Source organism: Symphalangus syndactylus, chromosome 5, assembly GCF_028878055.3.
Source record: "Symphalangus syndactylus isolate Jambi chromosome 5, NHGRI_mSymSyn1-v2.1_pri, whole genome shotgun sequence".
NCBI classification, from domain to species: Eukaryota; Metazoa; Chordata; class Mammalia; order Primates; family Hylobatidae; genus Symphalangus; species Symphalangus syndactylus.
In genome coordinates this window covers 93948074-93969156 of record NC_072427.2, presented here as the reverse complement: position 1 = coordinate 93969156, position 21083 = coordinate 93948074, and the positions used below count along the sequence as shown (strand labels likewise).

Here is a 21083-nt window from a genome sequence, read left to right as displayed (position 1 = left end):
TTTTGCAGAACAATGGAAAGAAAATTTAGCAAATCAAGCTGGGAGGGGTGACTCATGCCTGTAATCCCAGCACTTTGGGAGGCTGAGGTGGGCAGATCACTTGAGGTGATTACAAATGATCCTTTTTTTTTTTTCTCAGGATTAAGCATATCTTGGGGCAAGTGATTTTCTTTGCTACTGTCAGTGTCATTTAACAAAAGGGACAGGACAGTATGCCTAGTGCCAGTAGAGCTTAATACAACATGAGAAAGGATGTTTGGTCCCAGTTTTATTTAATACAGGAACAAGAAACTACATTTCAGTTTTCAGTGTAAACTGTGACGGTACCCGGCACAGAGTAAATGTTCAAATATTGTTAGGTTTCATTATGACTTCTGTGAAAATTGTTAACGGGGCTGGGTGTAGTGGCTCCCACCTGTAATCCCAGCACTTTGGGAGGCCAAGGTGAGAGGATGGCTTGAGGCCATGAGTTTAAGACTATCCTGGTTAGCTGGCATGGTGGCTCACACCTGTAATCCCAACACTTTGGGATATACTCCATTTAAAAACAAATCAGGCCGGGCGCGGTGGCTCAGGCCTGTAATCCCAGCACTTTGGGAGGCCAAGGTGGGTGGATCACCTGAGGTCAGGAGTTCGAGACTGGCCTGGCCAACTTGGCAAAACTCCATCTCTACTAGAAATACAAAAACTAGCCAGGTATGGTGGCGGGCATCTGTAGTCCCAGCTACTCAGGAGGCTGAGGCAGGAGAATGACTTGAACCTGGGAGGTGGAAGTTTCAGTGAGCCAAGATCATGCCACTACACTCCAGCCTGGGTGACAGAGCAACCAAACTCCATCTCAAAAAAAAAGACAAAAAGACTATCATGGTAACGCAGCAAGACCCCATCTCTACAAAACGGGAGGCAGAGGTTGCAGTGAGTCGAGATGGCATCACTGCACTCCAGCCTAGGCGACAGAGCAAGACTCAAAAAAAAAAGGCCAGGCGCAGTGGTTCACACCTGTAATCCTAGCACTTTGGGAGGCTGAGGTGGGCAGATCACCTGAGGTCAGGAGTTTGAGACCAGCCTGGCCAGCATGGTGAAACCCTGTCTCTACTAAAAATACAAAAATTAGCCAGGTGTGGTAGTGTGTGCCTGTAATCCCAGCTACCCAGGAGGCTGAGGCAGGAGAATCACTGGAACCTGGGAGGCAGAGGCTGCAGTGAGCTGAGATTGCACCACTGTACTCCAGCCTGGGCAACAAAGAGAAACCTTGTCTCACAAAAAAAAAAAAAAAAAAGAATTATGTCGGAGAGTGGGAAAGCCAGCACCCAGCCAGCACCCCACTTGGGAACATGTGTTAGCATCAAGTCTCTTGAGAGATTCATGGTCATGACATAAAGTAAGATCAGTAGCTTGGTGATCTGGTTTTCTCTGGAACATTTAGCTACACATAACTACGCAGACAGATCATTGGGTGTACCCAGCAGTGCATTCTTCTGGTTGAGTCCTTCCGAGGGAAAGAAGCAAAGGAATGAAGGGTGTTTCCCAGGTAGATGACTGACGCTGGGTGTGGGTGGGAGGTGAGGACCTGTAGCAGCTGCTGGGTAGTTAGGCAGTAGGACTCAGACACTGGAAAGCTGTCCTAGGATGCAGGAAAATGCCAGGGGGTGGTCAGAGGAGGATGCTGGAAACAGAGATTTGAGAAGCTGGTGAGGTTAAGGGTATGACAGTGGTGGAGCTGGAGCAGAGTGGGGGATGGTTAGAAGAGAAGAGGGCCAGGGGCTTAGAGGCTGGGATGTAGGAGGGAGCATCCAAAGGGGTCGTGAAGTTTCAAGAACGATAACGAGAATGGAAATGGAGAGGATGTCAGTGAGTTAGTGCTAATTTATTTGATCAAAATATCCAGATTCTTAGTTGTTGAAACTGAATGTTGGCAGGGTGCAGTGGCTCACGCCTATAGTCCCAGCACTTAGGAAGGCCAAGGCAGGCAAATTACTTGAGCCCAGCAATTCAAGACCACCCTGGGCAACATAGCAAGACTTTGTCTCCATAAATAATTTTAAAATTACTTGGGTGTGGTGGTGTGCGCCTGTGCCCTCAGCTACTCGGGAGGCTGAGGCAGGAGGATCACTTGAGCCTGGGAGGTCAAGGATAGAGTGAGCCATGATCATGCGACTGCACTCCAGCTTGGGTGACAGAGCGAGAACCTGTCTCAAAAATAAAAATAAAAAGTTGAATGTTGGCCAGGCACGGTGGCTCACGCCTATAATCCCAGCACTTTGGGAGACCAAAGCAGGAGGATCACTTGAGGCCAGGAGTTTGAGACCAGCCTGGCCAACATGGCAAAACCCTGTCTCTACTAAAAATACAAAAATTAGCCAGGCATGGTGGCACATGCCTGTAGTCCCAGTTACTCGGGAAGATGAGGCAGGAGAATTGCTTAAACCCAGGAGGTGGAGGCTGCAGTGAGCCGAGATCACATCACTGCACTCCAGCCTGGGCGACAGGGTGAGACTCCATCTCAAAAAAAAAAAAAAGGGTGAATGTTAACAGAGAGGAATACCTGAGTCATATGGACACAGTTGGTATGAAAGGTGGGAGCTGATGGCTCACATTCATGCAGTGCTTTTGGGGACAGTAAATGGTGACCCATCCATCATAGTTAACACACAAATGCCTCTTTCTGTTCACAGATGCTGCTGCAGCTTCAGCAATGGTGTCTTCATCCGCCCCTTCGGTGTACAGCGTGCAAGCCCTCTCTCTCCTGGCAGAGGTAAATACACACCTGACCTGTCATCCTTTGTGGAAATGAGCACCGTCACGAATTGTTGCAAAGACATTTGTTCATTCTCAGGTGCCAGTGAGCGTGGACCGCACCCTCCCAGGTGAGCTCGTCCATCAGGCAGCATTGGCCTCAAGCTGCACCATGGAGTTTTGGGTTAGGTTTTGCTTTAAGAACTGCACTTTTTTTTGTTTTTTTGAGACAGAGTCTTGCTGTGTCGCCAGGCTGGAGTGCAGTGGCGCCATCTTGGCTCATTGCAACCTCCACCTCCCGGGTTCAAGCGATTCCCCTGCCTCAGCCTCCTGAGTAGCTGGGACTACAGGTGTGCGCCACCATGCCCAGCTAGTTTTTTGTAGAGACAGGGTTTCACTATGTTGGCCAGGATGGTCTCAATCTCCTGATCTCGTGATCCACTCACCTTGGCCTCCCAAAGTGCTGGGATTACAGGCGTGACCCACCACTCTCGGCCATGACTGCTCTTCTTATTGTTGCTTGCTTCCGAGGGTTTTTTTTTTTCTTTCTGTTTTCTTTTTTTGAGATGGAGTCATGCTCTGGAGTCTGCACTCAGACTGGAGTGCAGTGGCGTGATCTCGGCTCACTGCAACCTCTGCCTCCCAGGTTCAAGCAGTTCTCCCGCCTCAGCCTCCTGAGTAGCTGGGATTACAGGACCTGGCTAATTTTTGTATTTTTAGTAGAGATGGGGTTTCACCATGTTGGCCAGACTGGTCTCAAACTCCCAACCTCAAGTGATCCGCCGTCCTCAGCCTCCCAGAGTGCTGGGATTACAGGCATGAGCTGCCGCACCCGGCCAGTTTCTGTTTTCTTAGGGTCTTGTTCTTTTAGGTACTGGCTTCCCTCCTGGACATGGTTTATCGAAGTGATGAGAAGGAGAAAGCTGTGCCGTTAATTTCCCGTCTGCTTTACTACGTTTTTCCATACTTACGCAACCACAGGTAATGTCATCTTCGCCATTTCTTCCCACCCATACACAGAAAAATATGTTTTCACAAATGAATCAAGTGGTTTTCCTTGGACAGTCCTTGACCTTGACCCTTCTCTCTTCTCACTCCCACTCAGTGCCTACAATGCTCCCAGCTTCCGGGCTGGCGCTCAGCTGCTGAGCTCCCTGAGTGGCTATGCCTACACAAAGCGAGCCTGGAGAAAGGAGGTCCTGGAGCTGTTTCTCGACCCCGCTTTCTTTCAAATGGATACTTCTTGTGTTCAGTAAGATATGCTGTCTGATAACAATGTGCTCTGAATCTTCAGGTGGAAACAGCATTTTGGTTTACATAATTCTCATTCCTGAAATAGAAGCACAGCCATAGGATCAACCCAAATAACAGGACGTTCCTGTCACAGGCTCTCATGTTGACCATGTGTTCATGGGAAAGGGATTAAGTCTTTTAAAGTACAAAGAGGAATTTCACTTAATTCAGAGAGCATGTTATTTCTTGACTGGGCACAGTGGCTCATGCCTGTAATCCCAGCATTTTGGGAGGCTAAGGTGGGTGGATCACCTGAGCCCAGGAGTTCGAGACCAGCTTGGCCAACATGGCAAAACCCCATCCCTACTAAAAAATTCAATAATTAGCCGGGCATGGCAGTGCACACCTGTAGTCCCAGCTACTTAGGAGGCTGAGGTATGAGAATGGCTTGAACCTGGGAGGTGAAGTTTGCAGTGAGTCAAGATCCCACCACCGTACTCCAGCCTGGGCAACAAGAGTGAAACTCCGTCTCAAATAAATAAATAGCAGAACCTGGGGTTCCAGTGATAGTTGTTCTATCTAATACTGCTTTGTCTTGTAACCACAAAATAATTGGCCAGTGTTAAGATGACAGAGCCCACTGGGTGACCCTGGGGGTGTCTTTACCCCACTTCTCGGCTGATACTCCACAAGTTCTTCCTGAGATCTTGCAGCAGTCAGGCAGAGATCCGCTGAGACTCACATGCAAGATGTGCTCCTGGGCCTTTTCCTGAGATCGACAAAATCGCTCAGGGCGGGTCACGGTGGCTCACACCTGTGATCCAACATTTTGGGAGGCTTAGGCAGGAGGATTGCTTGAGCCCAGGAGTTGGAGACCAGCCTGGGCAACAAAGTGAAACCCCATCTCTACAAAAAAAATCAAAAAAATTAGCCAGGCATGTGGGCATATGCCTGTGGTCCCAGCTACATGGAAGCCTGAGGCAGGAGGATCGCTTGAGCCAAGGAGGTTGAGGCTGCAGTGAGCTGTGATTATGCCACTGCACTCCAGCCTGGGCGACAGCTCACGACCCTGGGCCCTATCTCAAAATAACCAGAAAGAAAGCAAGCCACTCCTTTATTAATGACGGGAAGGCTCAGCGATAGAGCGTAGAGATTGGGAACCCTTTTTGTATGGCATGAAAGCATGGCCACCCCTAGAGGGCTGCTGGCGGCCCTGTGGCCTCCCTCCATGTGATCTTGTTGCTCTGCTGGGGTAGCCCATTTGGAAAGAAGAGCTAAGGGTGGTATTTGTCTTCACTACCCCACTCTTCATCAACACAACTGTGTGAATATCATCCTGTATGAACATATTTAAGAATAACCCTTGAAAAAGCCAGAGTGCCTTGTCAATTTGTTTCTTTATGGTAAACTGGAAAAAGTCATTATTCATTCCCTATGTTAGGGTTATAAATGAAAAGCTTTTTTGTAGCTTTCTTTTATATGTAAACTATTTATTTCTGTAACTAACCTGTTTTCAGAAAGCAGTTTTTTTGTTTGTTTTTGAGATGGAGTTTTGCTCTTGTTGCCCAGGCTAGAGTGCTATGGCACAATCTCGGCTCACCACAACCTCCACCTCCCAGGTTCAAGCGATTCTCCTGCCTCAGCCTCCCGAGTAGCTGGGATTACAGGCATGCGCCACCACGCCCTGCTAATTTTCTATTTTTAGTAGAGACGGGGTTTCTCCATGTTGCTCAGGCTGGTCTTGAACTCCCAACCTCAGGTGATCCTCCCACCTCAGCCTCCCAAAGTGCTGGGATTATAGGCGTGAGCCACTGCACCTGGCCCAGAAAGCAGTTTTTAATATATCTTAAGAGGGTATGTTATTTTCTTAATGTTTTGAATCAAACTATCATCCACTGCAAATTTAATTGATTTTGCTTTCTTTAATATCCAGTTGGAAGTCCATTATTGACCATCTTTTGACTCATGAGAAAACAATGTTTAAGGATTTAATGAGTAAGTTCTATGTTACTTTTGCATAACTCACACTTGATAGGATCAATGCCAATATAACCAGCTTTTATCATGTATTTCTGAACCCTACTCACACTTTTATGGTGCTGTCTAAGCCACAAAGACTGTAATGTGATGTCATAATATGGCAGGACTAAATCAGTGAGTCTTTTCCAGTTGCAATTTATTGACAAGAATGCCATGACAACCTTTTTCATAGTTTTATAGTGGAGAAATACTGCTGAAAGCATCCAGCTTCACATCTTGACATTTGTGCTGAAAGTAATAAGTTTCTATAATTTACTAGGAGGACTTTTCTACACCTCAGATCCCTTCTCATGCACTATCATTAAGTATCATTAAAGAAATCAGTATTGGGCTGGGCACGGTGGCTCACGCCTGTAATCCCAGCTACTTGGGAGACTGAGGCAGGAGGATCACTTGAACCCAGGAGGTCGAGGCTGCAGTGAGCTGTGATCCCACCACTGCACTCCAGCCTGGGTGACAGAATGAGATCCTGTCTCAAATAAGAAATAAAAAGAGAAATAACCATTTTTTTAAATATACATGGGAACAGTAATCTCATGTCCTTACTTAATAAAGATCATGATTTTTCACCAGGGAATATAGAATTACACGAGTATGAATTTCCCATCACTTACCTCCAATTGTGGTTTTCTCACTAAGTAAAACATATTTGCTGTATTTATTCTAGACATGCAGAGCAGTTCTTTGAAACTATTCTCAAGTTTTGAACAGAAAGCCATGCTGTTAAAGCGCCAGGCTTTTGCTGTATTCAGTGGAGAACTTGATCAATACCACCTTTACCTTCCACTGATACAAGGTAAGACAGCTGTCTTAGTCTGATTTTTGCTGCTGTAACAGAATACCTGAGACTGGGGAATTTATAAAAACAGAAATTTGTTTCCTCACAGTTCTGGAGGCTGAGAAGTCCTATATCCAGGGCTGGCATCTGGCAAGGGCCTTCTTCCTGCGACATCCTATGGCAGAAGGTGGAAAGGCAAAAGAGCAAGAGGGGGCTGAACCTGCCCTTTTATTACAGTACCAATCCCATCTATGATGTGGCCTAATCACCTCTTAAAGGCCCCACTTCCCAATAATATTACATTTACAATAAAATTTGAGCATGCATTTTGGACAGGACATTCAAACCACAGCAACAGCTGACCTGCCCTCACTGCCCCCACACACAGATAGACCTATGAGGGGCTGAGATGATTAAGTACTAGAGGGGTCTACTGCGTGCTTTGGCATGATTGTCACGTGTTAAAACAAGTATTCTGCGGAGTTATAGAACTTCAGAAGTATATTGGTAAATCTGAAACTTTATTTTAAAATCAATTATAGGCCAGGTACAGTGGCTCATGCCTGTAATCCCAGCACTTTGGGAGGCCCAGGTGGGTGGATGACTTGAAGTCAGGAGTTCGAGACCAGCCTGACCAACGTGGTGAAACCCCATCTCTACTAAAAATACAAAATTAGCCAGGCATGGTGGTGCACACCTATAATCCCAGCTACTTGGGAGGCTGAGGCAGAAGAATCACTTGAACCCAGGAGGCCAAGATTGCAGTGAGCCAAGGTCACACCACTGCACGCCAGCCTGGGCAACAAGAGCGAAACTCTGTCTCTAAATAAATACATGATAAAATCAATTACAGTGTTATTAATTTTTATTAGTTTTTAAAATCTGACTACAGTGTAGGAATAATACTTCCTCAGCACTGTCTCTTGCTAGAATCCTCCTGCAGTCAAGATACTTGGTGTTTACAGTACTCCCTTAATCAGCACCTTCAGCTGAGGCCAGGGAAGGGGCAAGATTTTGGAGAAGGATCTAATTTTTCCTTAACAATTTTTTTTTCTCCATCCCCACTATACTCTTTGACTGCATCAAAAATAATTATTGCTGACTGGGCACAGTGGCTCACACCTATAATCCCAGCACTTTCAGAGGCCAAGGCGGGTGGATCACTTGAGGTCAGGAATTTGACATCAGCCTGCCCAATGTGGTAAAACCCCGTCTCTACTAAAAATACAAAAATTAGCCTGGTGTGGTGACTCACGCCTGTAATCCCAGCTACTGGGGAGGCTGAAGCAGGAGAATCGCTTGAACCCGGTAGGCACTGAGCCGAGATTGTGCCACTGCACTCCAGCCTGGGTGACAGAGACTCCATTGCAAAAATAAATAAATAAATTGTTATTACTATTGCCAACATTGTACGTGATTGTCAGGGTTTTTTTTTTTTTTTTTCTTATAAAATGTTCAGGTGGCAAACTTGACATTCTGTTCTGTTTTTTGTTTTCATTTTGAGCCAGGGTCTCCCTCTGTCACGCAGGCTGGAGTGCAGTGGCGCAATCTCGCCTCATTGCAACCTCCGCCTCCTAGGTTCAAGTGATTCTGCTGCCTCAGCCTCCCAAGTAGCTGGGATTACAGGCACCCACCACCATGCCTGGCTAATTTTTGAATTTTTTTTTAGTAGAGACGGGGTTTCACCATGTTGGCCAGGCTGGTCTTGAACTCCTGACCTCAGGTGATCTGCCCGCCTTGGCCTCCCAAAGTGCTGGGATTACAGGCATGAGCCACCGCACCCAGCCGGAAAGACCTTGTTTTAGTTCAGAGCATTAACAGCGTTGACTCTTGTTAGTCATGATAACTTACATTTGCAATAATAAAACACCTTTACACTTTAACTGACATAATTTCAACATGTAGCGCACATAAGATTTTTACCTTGTAATATCTTGAACACTTAAGAAACATGAAAGAAAACTTTCAAATATTAACAAGTCCAGTTGGCGTGCCTTGCTTGAATAACTGTGATAGGAGGATGATTTAATCAGATGGTAACCAGGAGCGCCAGTAAAGGTAATGGCAGCCCTCCAAAGACTGGCTGAATGCAAGGTCAGCGCTGAATTTTGTTGCCTCCCTACAAAATCTGGAGAGAAAAAGAACAACAGGAATCACCTTTCCTTTAGTTCATGTGCACTATCGGGGAGGATTCTTTATGAACCCAACCACTAGACAGTGGTCCTAAGGGAAGCAGTAAGTCTACTTTCTCAGTGGAGGAAAACGAAAAGGAGAGCATATTGGGCAATGTACCTGGTAACCCTTTCAGTGCCTTTTCAGTCTAAGAGCAGACAACTGTTCCTTTTTTTCTTTTTTTCTTTGAGACAGAGTCTTGCTCTGTCGCCCAGGCTGGAGTACAGTGCCGTGATCTCGGCTCACTGCAACCTCCACCTCCCAGGTTCAAGCAGTTCTCCTGCCTCAGCCTCCAAAGTAGCTGAGATTACAGGCACCTGCCACCACACTCAGCTAATGTTTTTGTACTTTTAGTAGAGATGGGGTTTCACCATGTTGACCAGGCTGATTTCAAACTCCTGACCTCAAGTGATCCGCCTGCCTTGGTGCAGATCAAGGTGCGGATCAATCCCAAAGTGCTGGGATTACAGGCATGAGCCACCATGGCCAATCACCTGTTCCCTGTTCCTTCTTTCTTTTTTTTTTTTTTTTTTCGAGACAGAGTCTCGCTCTGTCGCCCAGGCTGGAGTGCAGTGGCGCAATCTCCACTCACTGCAATCTCTGCCTCCTGGGTTCAAGCAATTCTCCTGCCTCAGCCTCCTGAGTAGCTGAGATTATAGGCACACACCACCACGCCCAGCTAATTTTTGCATTTTTAGTAGAGACAGGGTTTCACCATGTTGGTCAGGCTGGTCTTGAACTCCTGACCGTGTGATCCACCTGCCTCGGCCTCCCAAAGTGCTGGGATTACAGGCGTGAGCCACCGTGCCCAGCCCTGTTCCTTCTTTCTACCCCATCTCACGCTCCTCTCAAATTTGGGAGGAGGACCAGATAGCTAAAGAGACAGCATTAGGTGTATAGAAGCTAGAACCAAAACAACAAAAAGATAGACAACATTCTCAAACAGGGGTGTGGAGAATTTGACCATGGTAGAGTTTAAACACCCAGCAATTCTGAGAAATTATTTCTCTGAGAGGGAGCAAGCACAGGCAATATAATAGAATATATATATATAAAACATGTTTTACATAATATATTAATATGTTATATAATTCTATGACATTGTAACATGTAATTATTATATTTGTATTATATTGACATGATTGTAATAACTAATAAGTAATGATTATATAAATAGTAATATTAAATATTATACTATATAACATATACTTGTTTATATTATATATTCAAATATGTAATAAAGGCAGCAGAATGCTAACTTAAAATGGAGGTAGGTTTTGGGCTTTTGGGAAAAGAGAAATTTTTGGGGGGGCGGGGAGGGGAACAGAGTCTCACTCTGTTGCCCAGGCTGGAGTGCAGCGACACAATCTTGGCTCACTGCAACCTCCGCCTCCCAGGTTCAAGTGATTCTCCTGCCTCAGCCTCTCAAGTAGCTGGGATTACAGGCACCCACCACCATGCCTGGCTTATTTTTGTATTTTTAATAGAGATGGGTTTCACCATGTTGGCCAGGCTGGTCTCGAGCTCCCGACCTCAAGTGATCCACCCGCCTCGACCTCCCAAACTGCTGCGATTACAGGTGTGAGCCACCATGTCCGGCCGGGAAAGAAGAATTTCTAAATAAATATGCTTCATTTTGGGTATCTCAAGTGCTATATTTCTAAAAATACTACGTGTTTTTAAAAAATAAGCCGTTTGCCCTGTTTTCATTTTTGATGAACTGACAGTTTACAGAGCACTTTCCTACTTGTTGTCGTTGTCCCCAGGACGTCCGTGGATAGGCCCAGCCCCCCTGAGTCCTGGGTTGATGGCACTCAAAGTGTCCTGTGCCGGAGCTGGGGGACACTGAACTTGCCTGGAGATGCCCTGTGGAGGGATGATGCCCACATCTGCCTCAGAGAGGTAGATGCATCCAGAAGCTCCCAAGATGTGTCCCTTAGTAAATAGTTTGGGCCCAATTAAAAGAGGCAGGAGGCTGGGCACAGCGGCCTGTAATCCCAGCACCTTGGGAGGCTGAGGTGGGCAGGTCACTTGAGGTCAGGAGTTCAAGACCAGCCTGGCCAACATGGTGAAACCCTACCTCTACTAAAAATACAAAAAATTAGCTGAGCATGGTGGCAGGCGCCTGTAATCCCAGCTACTCGGGAGGCTGAGGCAGGAGAATTGCTTGAACCCTGGAGGCGGAGGTTGCAATGAGCCAAGATCGCGCCACTGCACTCCAGCCTGGGTGACAGAGTGAGTGACACTCCATCTCAAAAAAAAAAAAAAGAGACAGGAGTGGAGAATTTCTAACACTTCTCTCCTGGGATACTGTTTGGGGTCCTTTTCCCCAGACACTGTTGCACCATCAAGTAGCAGAGAAGGAGATGGGTGCACGGGTGGGGAGCTGAGCAGCTCTGTACGTCTCGGCTCCGAGTGACATCAGTCTTATGTCTTTGGGGGCTGAGAAGATGTAGGTGAAAGGGTACGAAGGTGCAATTATGTAGGATGAGTAAGTCTAGAGAAGGCATGTACAACATGAGGACTGTCGTTAGTAACACTGCATATGTACTGGGAATTTGCCAAGAGAGTAGATGTTAGGTGTTCTTACTACAAAAAAGAAAGGTCAAAGCCAGGCGGTGGCTCATGCCTGTAATCCCAGCACTTTGAGAAGCCAAGGAGGGCAGATCACTTGAGGTCAGGAGTTCGAGACCAGCGTGGCCAACATGGTGAAACCCCATATCTACTAAAAATACCAAAAATTAGCTGGGTGTGGTGGTGGGCGCCTATAATCCCAGCTACTCAGGAGGCTGAGGCATGAGAATCATTTGAACCCAAGAGGCAGAGGCTGCAGTGAGCTGAGATCGCACCACTGTACTCCAGCCTGAGTGACAGAGCAAGACTCCATCTCAAAAACACACACACACACACACACACACACACACACCACACACAAACTGACTGGGCATGGCAGCTCACGCCTGTAATCCCAGCACTTTGGGAGTCCGAGGCAGGTGGATCATCTGAGGTCAGGAGTTAAAGACCAGCCTGGCCAACATGGCAAAACCCTGTCTCTACTAAAAATACAAAAAATTAGCCGGGCGTGGTGGCAGACACCTGTAATCCTAACTACTCTGGAGGCTGAGGCAGGAGAATTGCTTGAACCCGGGAGGCGGAGGTTGCAGTGAGCGGAGACTGCTCTGCTGTCCTCTAGCCTGGGCAACAGAGTGAGACTCCGTCTCAAAAAAAAAAAAATTATTACTAATATACTAATGTACTACAGCAGATCTTAGCTAGCATGACTACCATTCAGCTGTTTGCTGTAGCAATTTGTTACATTCCTAGGAAACCTTAAGCTATGAGAAGAAAAAAAAAGTCTCATTCTATAAACAAGACATTTCAGGGGAGAAGCAGGGAAGAGTGTTAGGGGCTAGAGAGTGTTATTTGAAACACTTTTCCCTCCATAAGAATTAAAGTTTTTGTCATGGCCATCAAGTTTAAACCTTACTCAATAAATGTTATATTTACTTGCTCCGCTTCCCACCCACCACCCCCAAAATATGGTGGTGTCTGCCAGCCAGTCCATATGATTGTGTAAGTCCGTCCCATGCCATGGGCTGCTTGGTTTCTGCGTCTCCTCAGTCATATTCTTAAAAGAACATTTAAGTGGCTGTTGGTCATCCAGTGGATTTCTGGTGACAGATGTTCATGTCTTTCTACTCAGCTGTGGCAGGGGGACAGCCCATGGGAATCATTTCCTTTGAGGTTTGGCAAGAGCCAGGAACTGCTGTATTTCACAAAGAAGAGGGCTGGGGTAGACTAGTTGCACAAAAGCGTCTCCTAACATTCTTTCTTTCTTCCTTTTTTTTCTTTTTTTTTTTTTTTTTAAGAGATGAGTCTCGCTCTGTCACCCAGGCTGGAGTGCAGTGGTGTGATCTCGGCTCACTGCAACCTCTACCTCCCAGGTTCAAGCGATTCTCCTGCCTCAGCCTGCCTCCCAAATAGCTGGGACTACAGGCGCCCACCACCATGCCCGACTAATTTTTGTATTTTTAGTAGAGATGGGTTTTTACCATATTGGCCAGGCTGTCCTCGAACTCCTTACCTTGTTATCTGCTCGCCTCGGCCTCCCAAAGTGCTGGGATTACAGGCACGAGCCACCGAGCCTGGCCTGTAACACTCATTCCTTACACTGGGTTGTTACCAGAATGTCAGAACAGTCACAATTTTATTTAACTTTGTCTGATAAGAGACTCCAAACTGCATATTTGTGTGACCTCTTTACAATCTTCTTTCCTTAGAACGCCTGACAGACAATCTCAGAGTTGGACAGACATCCATAGTTGCTGCTCAGATGTTTCTTTTTTTCAGAGTTTTGCTGCTAAGAATATCTCCTCAGCATTTGACTTCATTGTGGCCAATAATGGTCTCTGAATTGGTGAGTACAAGTATTGTAAGTTTGAAAGCAAGGTTGGAGCTTTTTAAAATGCTTTTTCGGTAACATAACATACTATTTCATATGTATCCCATTTTACCTAAAAGTTATTTTTAATCAGGTTGGTAGCACATGGTTAGCTCTTGGTTAAATAGAGAATATTTTACCCTATGATCATATTTGATCTCTCACCCAATCAGTTATTCCAGCTAACTTGTACCATTTGATAATATTTACCAGTTTTTTTATATACATATAAATTTGGGCTGGGTGTGGTAGCTTATGCCTGTAATCCCAGCACTTTGGGAGGCCAAGGTGGATGGATCACTTGAGCCCAGGAGTTTGAGACTAGCCTGGGCAACATGGTGAAACTCCTTATCTACAAAAAAATATAAAAATTAGTTAGGCATGGTGAGAAGTTACATCTGCAGAAGGTTGAGGCTGCAGTGAGCCATGGTTGTACCATTGCGCTCCAGACTGGGTGACAGAGTAAGACCCCATCTTATTCATTCATTCATAAATTAATCGATTTTTAAAAATAAATCAGTAAAAAAAATATTTGGGCAGGTTTAATCTCTCTCAGATAGTAACTTGAATGCATTTTTTTTCAGATTCAGACATTCACACAGCTTGAAGAAGATCTAAAAGACGAAGATGAGTCATTGAGGTACGCAGTACAAGATCTGTGCACAAGAGGAAAAGATGGTCACGATTAAAGCACATCACTTTAGATACAGAGATCTAATGTTGAATGCTGTTTTCTTGAAGTACTTGTGAAAGGACCAGCTATTCTAAAAATTTCTTAAAAAGAAAATTCTTCTGAGGGACAGGTCATAGGTGAATGGACTATAACAGATCTGAATGAATTTATAACAAGCGTTTCTTTGCAAATTTATAGAAGCAGCAACAAAGTAAACAGAACGAAAGTTTCAGTCCCGGATGCAAATGGACCCTCAGTGGGGGAGATACCCCAGAGTGAACTCATCTTGTATTTATCAGCTTGCAAATTCTTGGACACAGCACTTTCTTTTCCACCTGACAAGATGCCATTATTTCAAATGTAAGTCAGATAGGATCATGTGTCCTTTTTGAAGTAAGAGATTTTGTTTTTTCCTTTTGAGCACTTTCACTTGTTTTTCATGTACAGTTTATGGGAAACCACCATCTGGGTTTCTAGTGACAGCTGAGCCAGCTCGGAATACCAAGTTTCAGATTACTTGCAACATCTGTGGCTCTGCAAATTTGGCTCACAGGAGTGTTTATGAATGTGTTTCTATGGTGTGTGTGTGTGTGTGCGTGTGTGCGTGTGTGTGTGGTTTTTGCTACTGAATGCTTACAAAACAGGGCTTACCCACTGGTGCTCCTCACTGCCTTTGTGTAGACCTTTTTGTCTGTGTTTAGTTAGATACAAATGCCTTTATTTGGAGCCTGCCATCTCCGATTCACTTTGCCCCGTAGGCTTATGTTTCCTGCCGGCTTAGCACAGCTGCTCATTTGTTTAATTTCATGACCAGCCCCAGAGGCTATTTCTCTCTCTCCTACCCCCACAAAGAGAGTAATCATATAGAAATGTTTGTGGTTAAAGAGTGGGTTCTCTTAAATGCACATTGCTAAGTGAAAGAAGCCAGTCTGAAAAGGCTACACACTGTATGATTCCAACCATGTGACATTCTGGAAAAGGCAAAACCATGGAGACAGTAAAAAGATCAGTGGTTGCCAGGGGTTGGGGAGAGGGAGGCAGGGATGAATGGGTGAAGCACAGAGGATTTTCAGGGCAGTGAAATTATTGCATACGGAGCTGTAATGGTAGATCCATGTCATTGCCCATTTCTCCAACTCCATACAATGTGCACCACCAAGAGTGGACCCTGATGTAAACTCTGGACTTGGGAGGATAACGGTGAGTCAGTAGAGGTTCTTCAGTTTTAACAAATGTACCGCTCTGGTGCAGCATGTCGATAATACGGCAGGCTTGTATGTGTATAGGATGGGATATACGGGAACTGTACTTTCTGCTCCATTTTGCTGTGAACCTAAAGCTGTTCCGCAAAAGAAAGTCTTTTAGTTTTTAAAAAGTGGGTTTGGGCTGGACGTGGTGTCTCATACCTGTAATACCAGCACTTTAGGAGCCTGAGGCGGGTGGATCACCTGAGGCTGGGAGTTCGAGACCAGCCTGGCCAATAGCATGAAACCCTGTCTCTACTAAAAACACAAAAATTAGGCGAGGTACTGTGGCTCACGCCTGTAATCCCAGCACTTTGGGAGGCCAAGGTGGGTGGATCACTCGAGGCCAGGAGTTCAAGACCAGCCTGGCCAACATGATGAAACCCTGTCTCTGCTAAAAATACAAAAATTAGGCCGGGCACGGTGGCTCACACCTGTAATCCCAGCACTTTGGGAGGCCAAGGCAGGCAGATCACCTGAGGTCGGGACCAGCCTGACCAACATGGAGAAACCCCATTTCTACTAAAAATACAAAATTAGCTGGGCATGGTGGTGTATGCCTATAATCCCAGCTACTTGGGAGGCTGAGGCAGGAGAATCGCTTGAACCCAGGAGGCGGAGTTTGCAGTGAGCTGAGATCATGCCATCTGTCACTGCACTCCAGCCTGGGCAACAAAAGCGAAACTCCATCTCAAAAAAAAAAAAAAACAAAAATACAAAAATTAGCCAGATGTGGTGGTGGGCGCCTGTAATCCCAGCTACTCGGGAAGCTGAGGAAGGAGAATCACTTGAACCTGAGAGGCAGAGGTTGCAGTGAGCTGGTATCACACCACTGCACTCCAGCCTGGGCAACAGAGCGAGACTCCCCCTCAAAAAAAAAAAAAAAAAAAGAGTCCGGGCACAGTGGCTCATGCCTGTAATCCCAGCACTTTGGGAGGCTGAGGCAGGCGGATCATGAGGTCAGGAGTTCAAGACCAGCCAGGCCAACATGGTGAAACCCTGTCTCTACTAAAAATGCAAAAATTAGCTGCCCGTAGTGGTGGGCGCCTGTAATCCCAGCTACTCAAGAGGCTGAGGCAGGAGAATCGCTTGAAACCGAAGGCGGAGGTTGCAGTGAACCGAGATCGCACCACTGAACTCCAGCCTGGGCGAAAGAGCAAAGCTCCATCTCAAACTAAAAAAAAGTGGAGGCCAAGCGCAGTGGCTCACGCCTGTAATCCCAGCACTTTAGGAGGCTGAGGTAGGTGGATCACAAGGTCAGGAGTTCAAGACCAGCCTGGCCAAGATGGTGAAACCCCGTCTCTACTAAAAATGCAAAAAAATTAGTCAGGCATGGTGGCAGGTGCCCATAATCCCAGCTACTCGGGAGACTGAGGCAGAGAATTGCTTGAACCTGGGAGGTGGAGGTTGCAGTGAGCCAAGATTACACCACTGCACTCCAGCCTGGGCAACAGAACGAGACTCTGTCTCAAAAAAAAAAAAAAAAAAAAAGTGGGTTCCGATATATGCAAATGTGCCTAGCAACATTATTTATAATAGGCAAAAAGTGGAGACAACCCAAATGGCCATCAGCTGATGAACGGATAGATAGCGCCACATATCCATACAGTGGAATATGGTTCAGCAATGAAAAGAATTGAAAAACTGAGACATGCTGGAACCTGGATGAACCTGGAAAATATGATGCTAAGTGAAAGCTCCAAACGAGGGAACACATAGTGTATGATTCAGCTTACATGGAATGTCCACAATGAGACAGAGTGTGGATTAGTGGGTGCCTAGGTCTCAAGGGTATAGGGGGTTGGGGTGCTGATGGCTGAGCAGGGCAGGATTTCTTTTTGGGGTAATGAAATACTCTAAAATTGACTGTGATAATAGATGTGCAACTCTATGAATATAATAAAAGGCATTGAGTTTGTCCATATTAAACAGATACAGTATGTGAATTATATCTTTTTTTTTTTTTTTTTTTTTGAGACGGAGTCTTTCTCTGTCCCCCAGGCTGGAGTGCACTGGCGCGATCTCGGCTCACTGCAAGCTCCGCCTCCCGGGTTCACGCCATTCTCCTCCCTCAGCCTCCCAAGTAGCTGGGATTACAGGCGCCCGCCACCACGCCCGGCTAATTTTTTGTATTTTTAGTAGAGACGGGGTTTCACCGTGTTAGCCAGGATGGTCTCGATCTCCTGACGTCGTGATCCGCCCGCCTCGGCCTCCCAAAGTGCTGGGATTATAGGCTTGAGCCACCGCGCCTGGCCAATTATATCTTAATAAAACTAATTTTAATGATGTTGAAGGTCTCTTACCAGCAGACCTGACCTTCCGTTTGTTCTCTGCAGTTACAGGTGGGCATTTATTCCGGAAGTGGACACAGAGGGCCCTGCCTTCCTGTCGGATGTAGAGGAGAATCACCAAGAATGCAAACCCCACACTGTCAGGATTCTAGAACTTCTAAAATTAAAGTTTGGGGTAAGTGCTTTTCTTGTCTTGTGTGTGCGTGTGTGTGTGTGTGTGTGTGTGTGATGGAGTTTCACTCGGCCACCCAGGTTAGAGTGCAGTGGTGCGGTCTTGGCTTACTGCAACCTCCACCTCCCAGGCTCAAGTGATTCTCCTGCCTCAGCTTCCTGAGTAGCTGGGATTACAGGAATGTGCCACCATGCCTGGCTAATTTTGTTTTTGTTTTTTTTTTTTTGAGACGAAGTCTCACTCTGTTGCCCAGACTGGAGTGCAATGGCGGGATCTCAGCTCACTGCAACCTCCACCTCCCACCCAGGTTCAAGCGATTCTCGCACCTCAGCTTCCCAAGTAGTTGGAACTACAGGCACGCACCACCACGCTTGGGGCTAATTTCTGCATTTTTAGTAGAGACAGGTTTTCACCATATTGGTCAGGCTGGTCTCGAACTCCTGAACTCAGGTGATCTGCCTGCCTCAGCCTCCCAAAGTGCTGGGATTACAGGCAAGAGCCACCGTGCCCAGCCTGCTTTTCTTTTTAAAAATTACATTCATGGCCGGGCGCGGTGGCTCAAGCCTGTAATCCCAGCACTTTGGGAGGCCGAGGTGGGCGGATCACAAGGTCAGGAGATCGAGACCATCCTGGCTAACACGGTGAAACCCCATCTCTACTAAAAAAAATACAAAAAAAAATTAGCCGGGCGTGTTGGCAGGCGCCTGTAGTCCCAGCTACTTGGGAGGCTGAGGCAGGAGAATGGCGTGAACCCGGGAGGTGGAGCTTGCAGTGAGCCGAGAACGCGCCACTGCACTCCAGCCAGGGGGACGGAGAAAGACTCCGTCTCAAAAAAAAAAAAAAAAAGGCCGGGCGCGGTGGCTCAAGCCTGTAATCCCAGCACTTTGGGAGGCCGAGGCGGGCGGATCACGAGGTCAGGAGATCGAGACCATCCTGGCTAACACGGTGAAACCCCGTCTCTACTAAAAATACAAAAAATTAGCTGGGCGTGGTGGTGGGCGCCTGTAATCCCAGCTACTCAGGAGGCTGAGGCAGGAGAATGGCATGAACCCGAGAGGTGGAGCTTGCAGTGAGCCGAGATCGTGCCAGTGCACTCCAGCCTGGGGGACAGAGAAAGACTCCGTCTCAAAAAAAAAAAAAAAAAAAAAAAAAAAATTACATTCATGAGGCTGATAATCCCAGCATTTTGGGAGGCCGAGGTGGGCAGATCACCTGAGGTCAGGAGTTCAAGACCAACCTGGCGAACATGGTGAAACTCCGTCTCTACAAAAATACAAAAATTAGCTGGGCATGGTGACGGGTACCTGTAATCCCAGCTACTCAGGAAGCTGAGGCAGGAGAATCGCTTGAACCCGGGAGACAGAGGTTGCAGTGAGCCGAGATCACACTGCTGCACTCCAGCCTGGGCGACAGAGCAAGACTCTGTCTCAAAAAAAAAAAAAAAAAAAAAAAAGGGACTGTATTTCTTAGGTTTTGCCACATGCACGTGCTTCCTGGCCATCTCGAGCCCTCAGTGAAACCATATCATTGTTATGGGTTTGTTTTTTCTGCAGGAAATCAGTAGCTCTGATGAGATCACCATGAAGAGTGAATTCCCACTTCTGCGCCAACATTCTGTTTCCAGCATCAGGCAGTTGATGCCATTCTTCATGACTCTAAACGGTGCATTTAAGACCCAGAGACAGCTGCCTGCTGATACCCCAGGAACTCCATTCTTGGACTTTCCTGTCACAGATAGCCCAAGGGTCTTAAAACAACTGGAAGAATGCATCGAATATGATTTTCTGGAACATCCAGAATGTTAACCATGTGAGAGAGAATATGTTTAATCCATGTATTGGTACTTTACTGAAAACCAGGTTATATTCTAAAGAAGAAAGAAGGCAGGATAGCGCTTTTAAACAAGGCTATTTCCATTTTGAAAGTAGATTTCAGGCTAGGTGCAGTGGCTCACACCTGTAATCTCAGCACTTTGGGAGGCCGAGGCAGGCAGATCACTTGAGGTCAGGAGTTTGAGACCAGCCTGACCAACATGGTGAGACCCAGTCTCTACTAAAAATACAAAAATTAGCCGGGTGTGGTGGCGGCGCCTGTAATCCCAGCTGCTTGGGAGGCTAAGGCATGAGAATTGCTTGAGCCCAGGAGGTGGAGGCTGCAGTGAGCCGAGATCAAAACACTGCACTCCAGCTGTATGACAGAATGAGACCATCTCAAAAAAAAAAAAAAAAAAGAAAGTAGATTTCAGATAATTTGCTGTTCAGCAACAGGACACACCTCCCTAAATGCCTTGTAATATATTTGAATCTGATTCTGCGTTTCTTCCTCAATTTATGTAATGAAAATAAAATTAATATATCATCTAACAGTAGCACAAAATTTGTAATATGAAGTAAAGTATGAAGATAATGAAGAAGTTGTTTTCTTTGTTGAAGCAGTTATATGGGTCTTTCTCAGTATATTTCTCTAAAAGTTTAAACTTATTAAAAGAATGTTATTTTTAACCTTTCACACAAATGTCCTTTAAAGTGCTTATTTTGGTATTCCATTTTAAAACTAAAATACATTGTTTTCTGAGGACAATAATTGCCCCTTACCTATTCAGCAGAGGTAAGGTAACCTCAGTGTATTCAAAGATAACCTCAATGTATTCAACCCTCACACATTAAAAATTACATGTTTGCCGGGCGCAGTGGCTCATGCCTGTAATCTCAGCACTTTGGGAGGCCAAGGTGGGCAGATCATCTGAGGTCAGGAGTTCAAGACCAGCCTGACCAACATGGAGAAACCCCGTCTCTACTAAAAATACACAATTAGCTGGGCATGGTGGTGCATGCCTGTAATCCCCGCTACTCGGGAGGCTGAGGCCGGAGAATCTCTTGAACCGGGGAGGCGGAGGTTGCCTTGAGCCAAGATCGCGCTGTTGCACTCCAGCCTGGGCAACAAGAGTGAAAAAAAAAAAATCACGTTTGCACAGTTTAACAACATAAGTACAGGGTTTTAAATTTCTGACAGCACGTTCTTTTTTTTCTTTTTTCCCCCTAAACGTTTAAAATATATTTCTGAATAGAATGGGCTGACTCAGCCACAGTAACTGTTGATCTCCATAGCAGAGCAACCCACAAAGAGAACTGATTTTTTTCCCATAATCGGGGTGAAAAATATACAACTTGTTTCTGAACCAAAACCACAATTTCTGCAGTTTAAAATGTTTCACTGCTAATACGGCCCTGGTAGAAATTAATGTAGTTTCTTTTCTTCTTTAAAAAAAAAAATTAAAAAAATTTCCTAAGACACTAAATGTTC

General features: G+C 45.9%; 1 protein-coding gene across 4 annotated transcripts in view; it reads left to right on the top strand.

Annotated features, from left to right (window-relative positions):
- Positions 1 to 20465, top strand: part of DOP1B (DOP1 leucine zipper like protein B) — a 135346-nt gene extending 114881 nt beyond the window's left edge. The window contains exons 28-37 of one of the 4 annotated variants that reach the window (XM_055279637.2): positions 2676 to 2755; positions 3608 to 3717; positions 3842 to 3988; positions 5903 to 5964; positions 6677 to 6805; positions 13240 to 13376; positions 13985 to 14040; positions 14272 to 14433; positions 17654 to 17783; positions 19334 to 20465. In XM_055279637.2, the coding sequence (XP_055135612.2) occupies positions 2676 to 2755; positions 3608 to 3717; positions 3842 to 3988; positions 5903 to 5964; positions 6677 to 6805; positions 13240 to 13376; positions 13985 to 14040; positions 14272 to 14433; positions 17654 to 17783; positions 19334 to 19585 (1265 nt within the window). In that variant the 3' untranslated portion in view covers positions 19586 to 20465. The other 3 variants (XR_008657863.2, XM_055279638.2, XM_055279639.2) reach the window with 3 other exon arrangements.
- Positions 20466 to 21083: the final 618 nt, after the last annotated feature.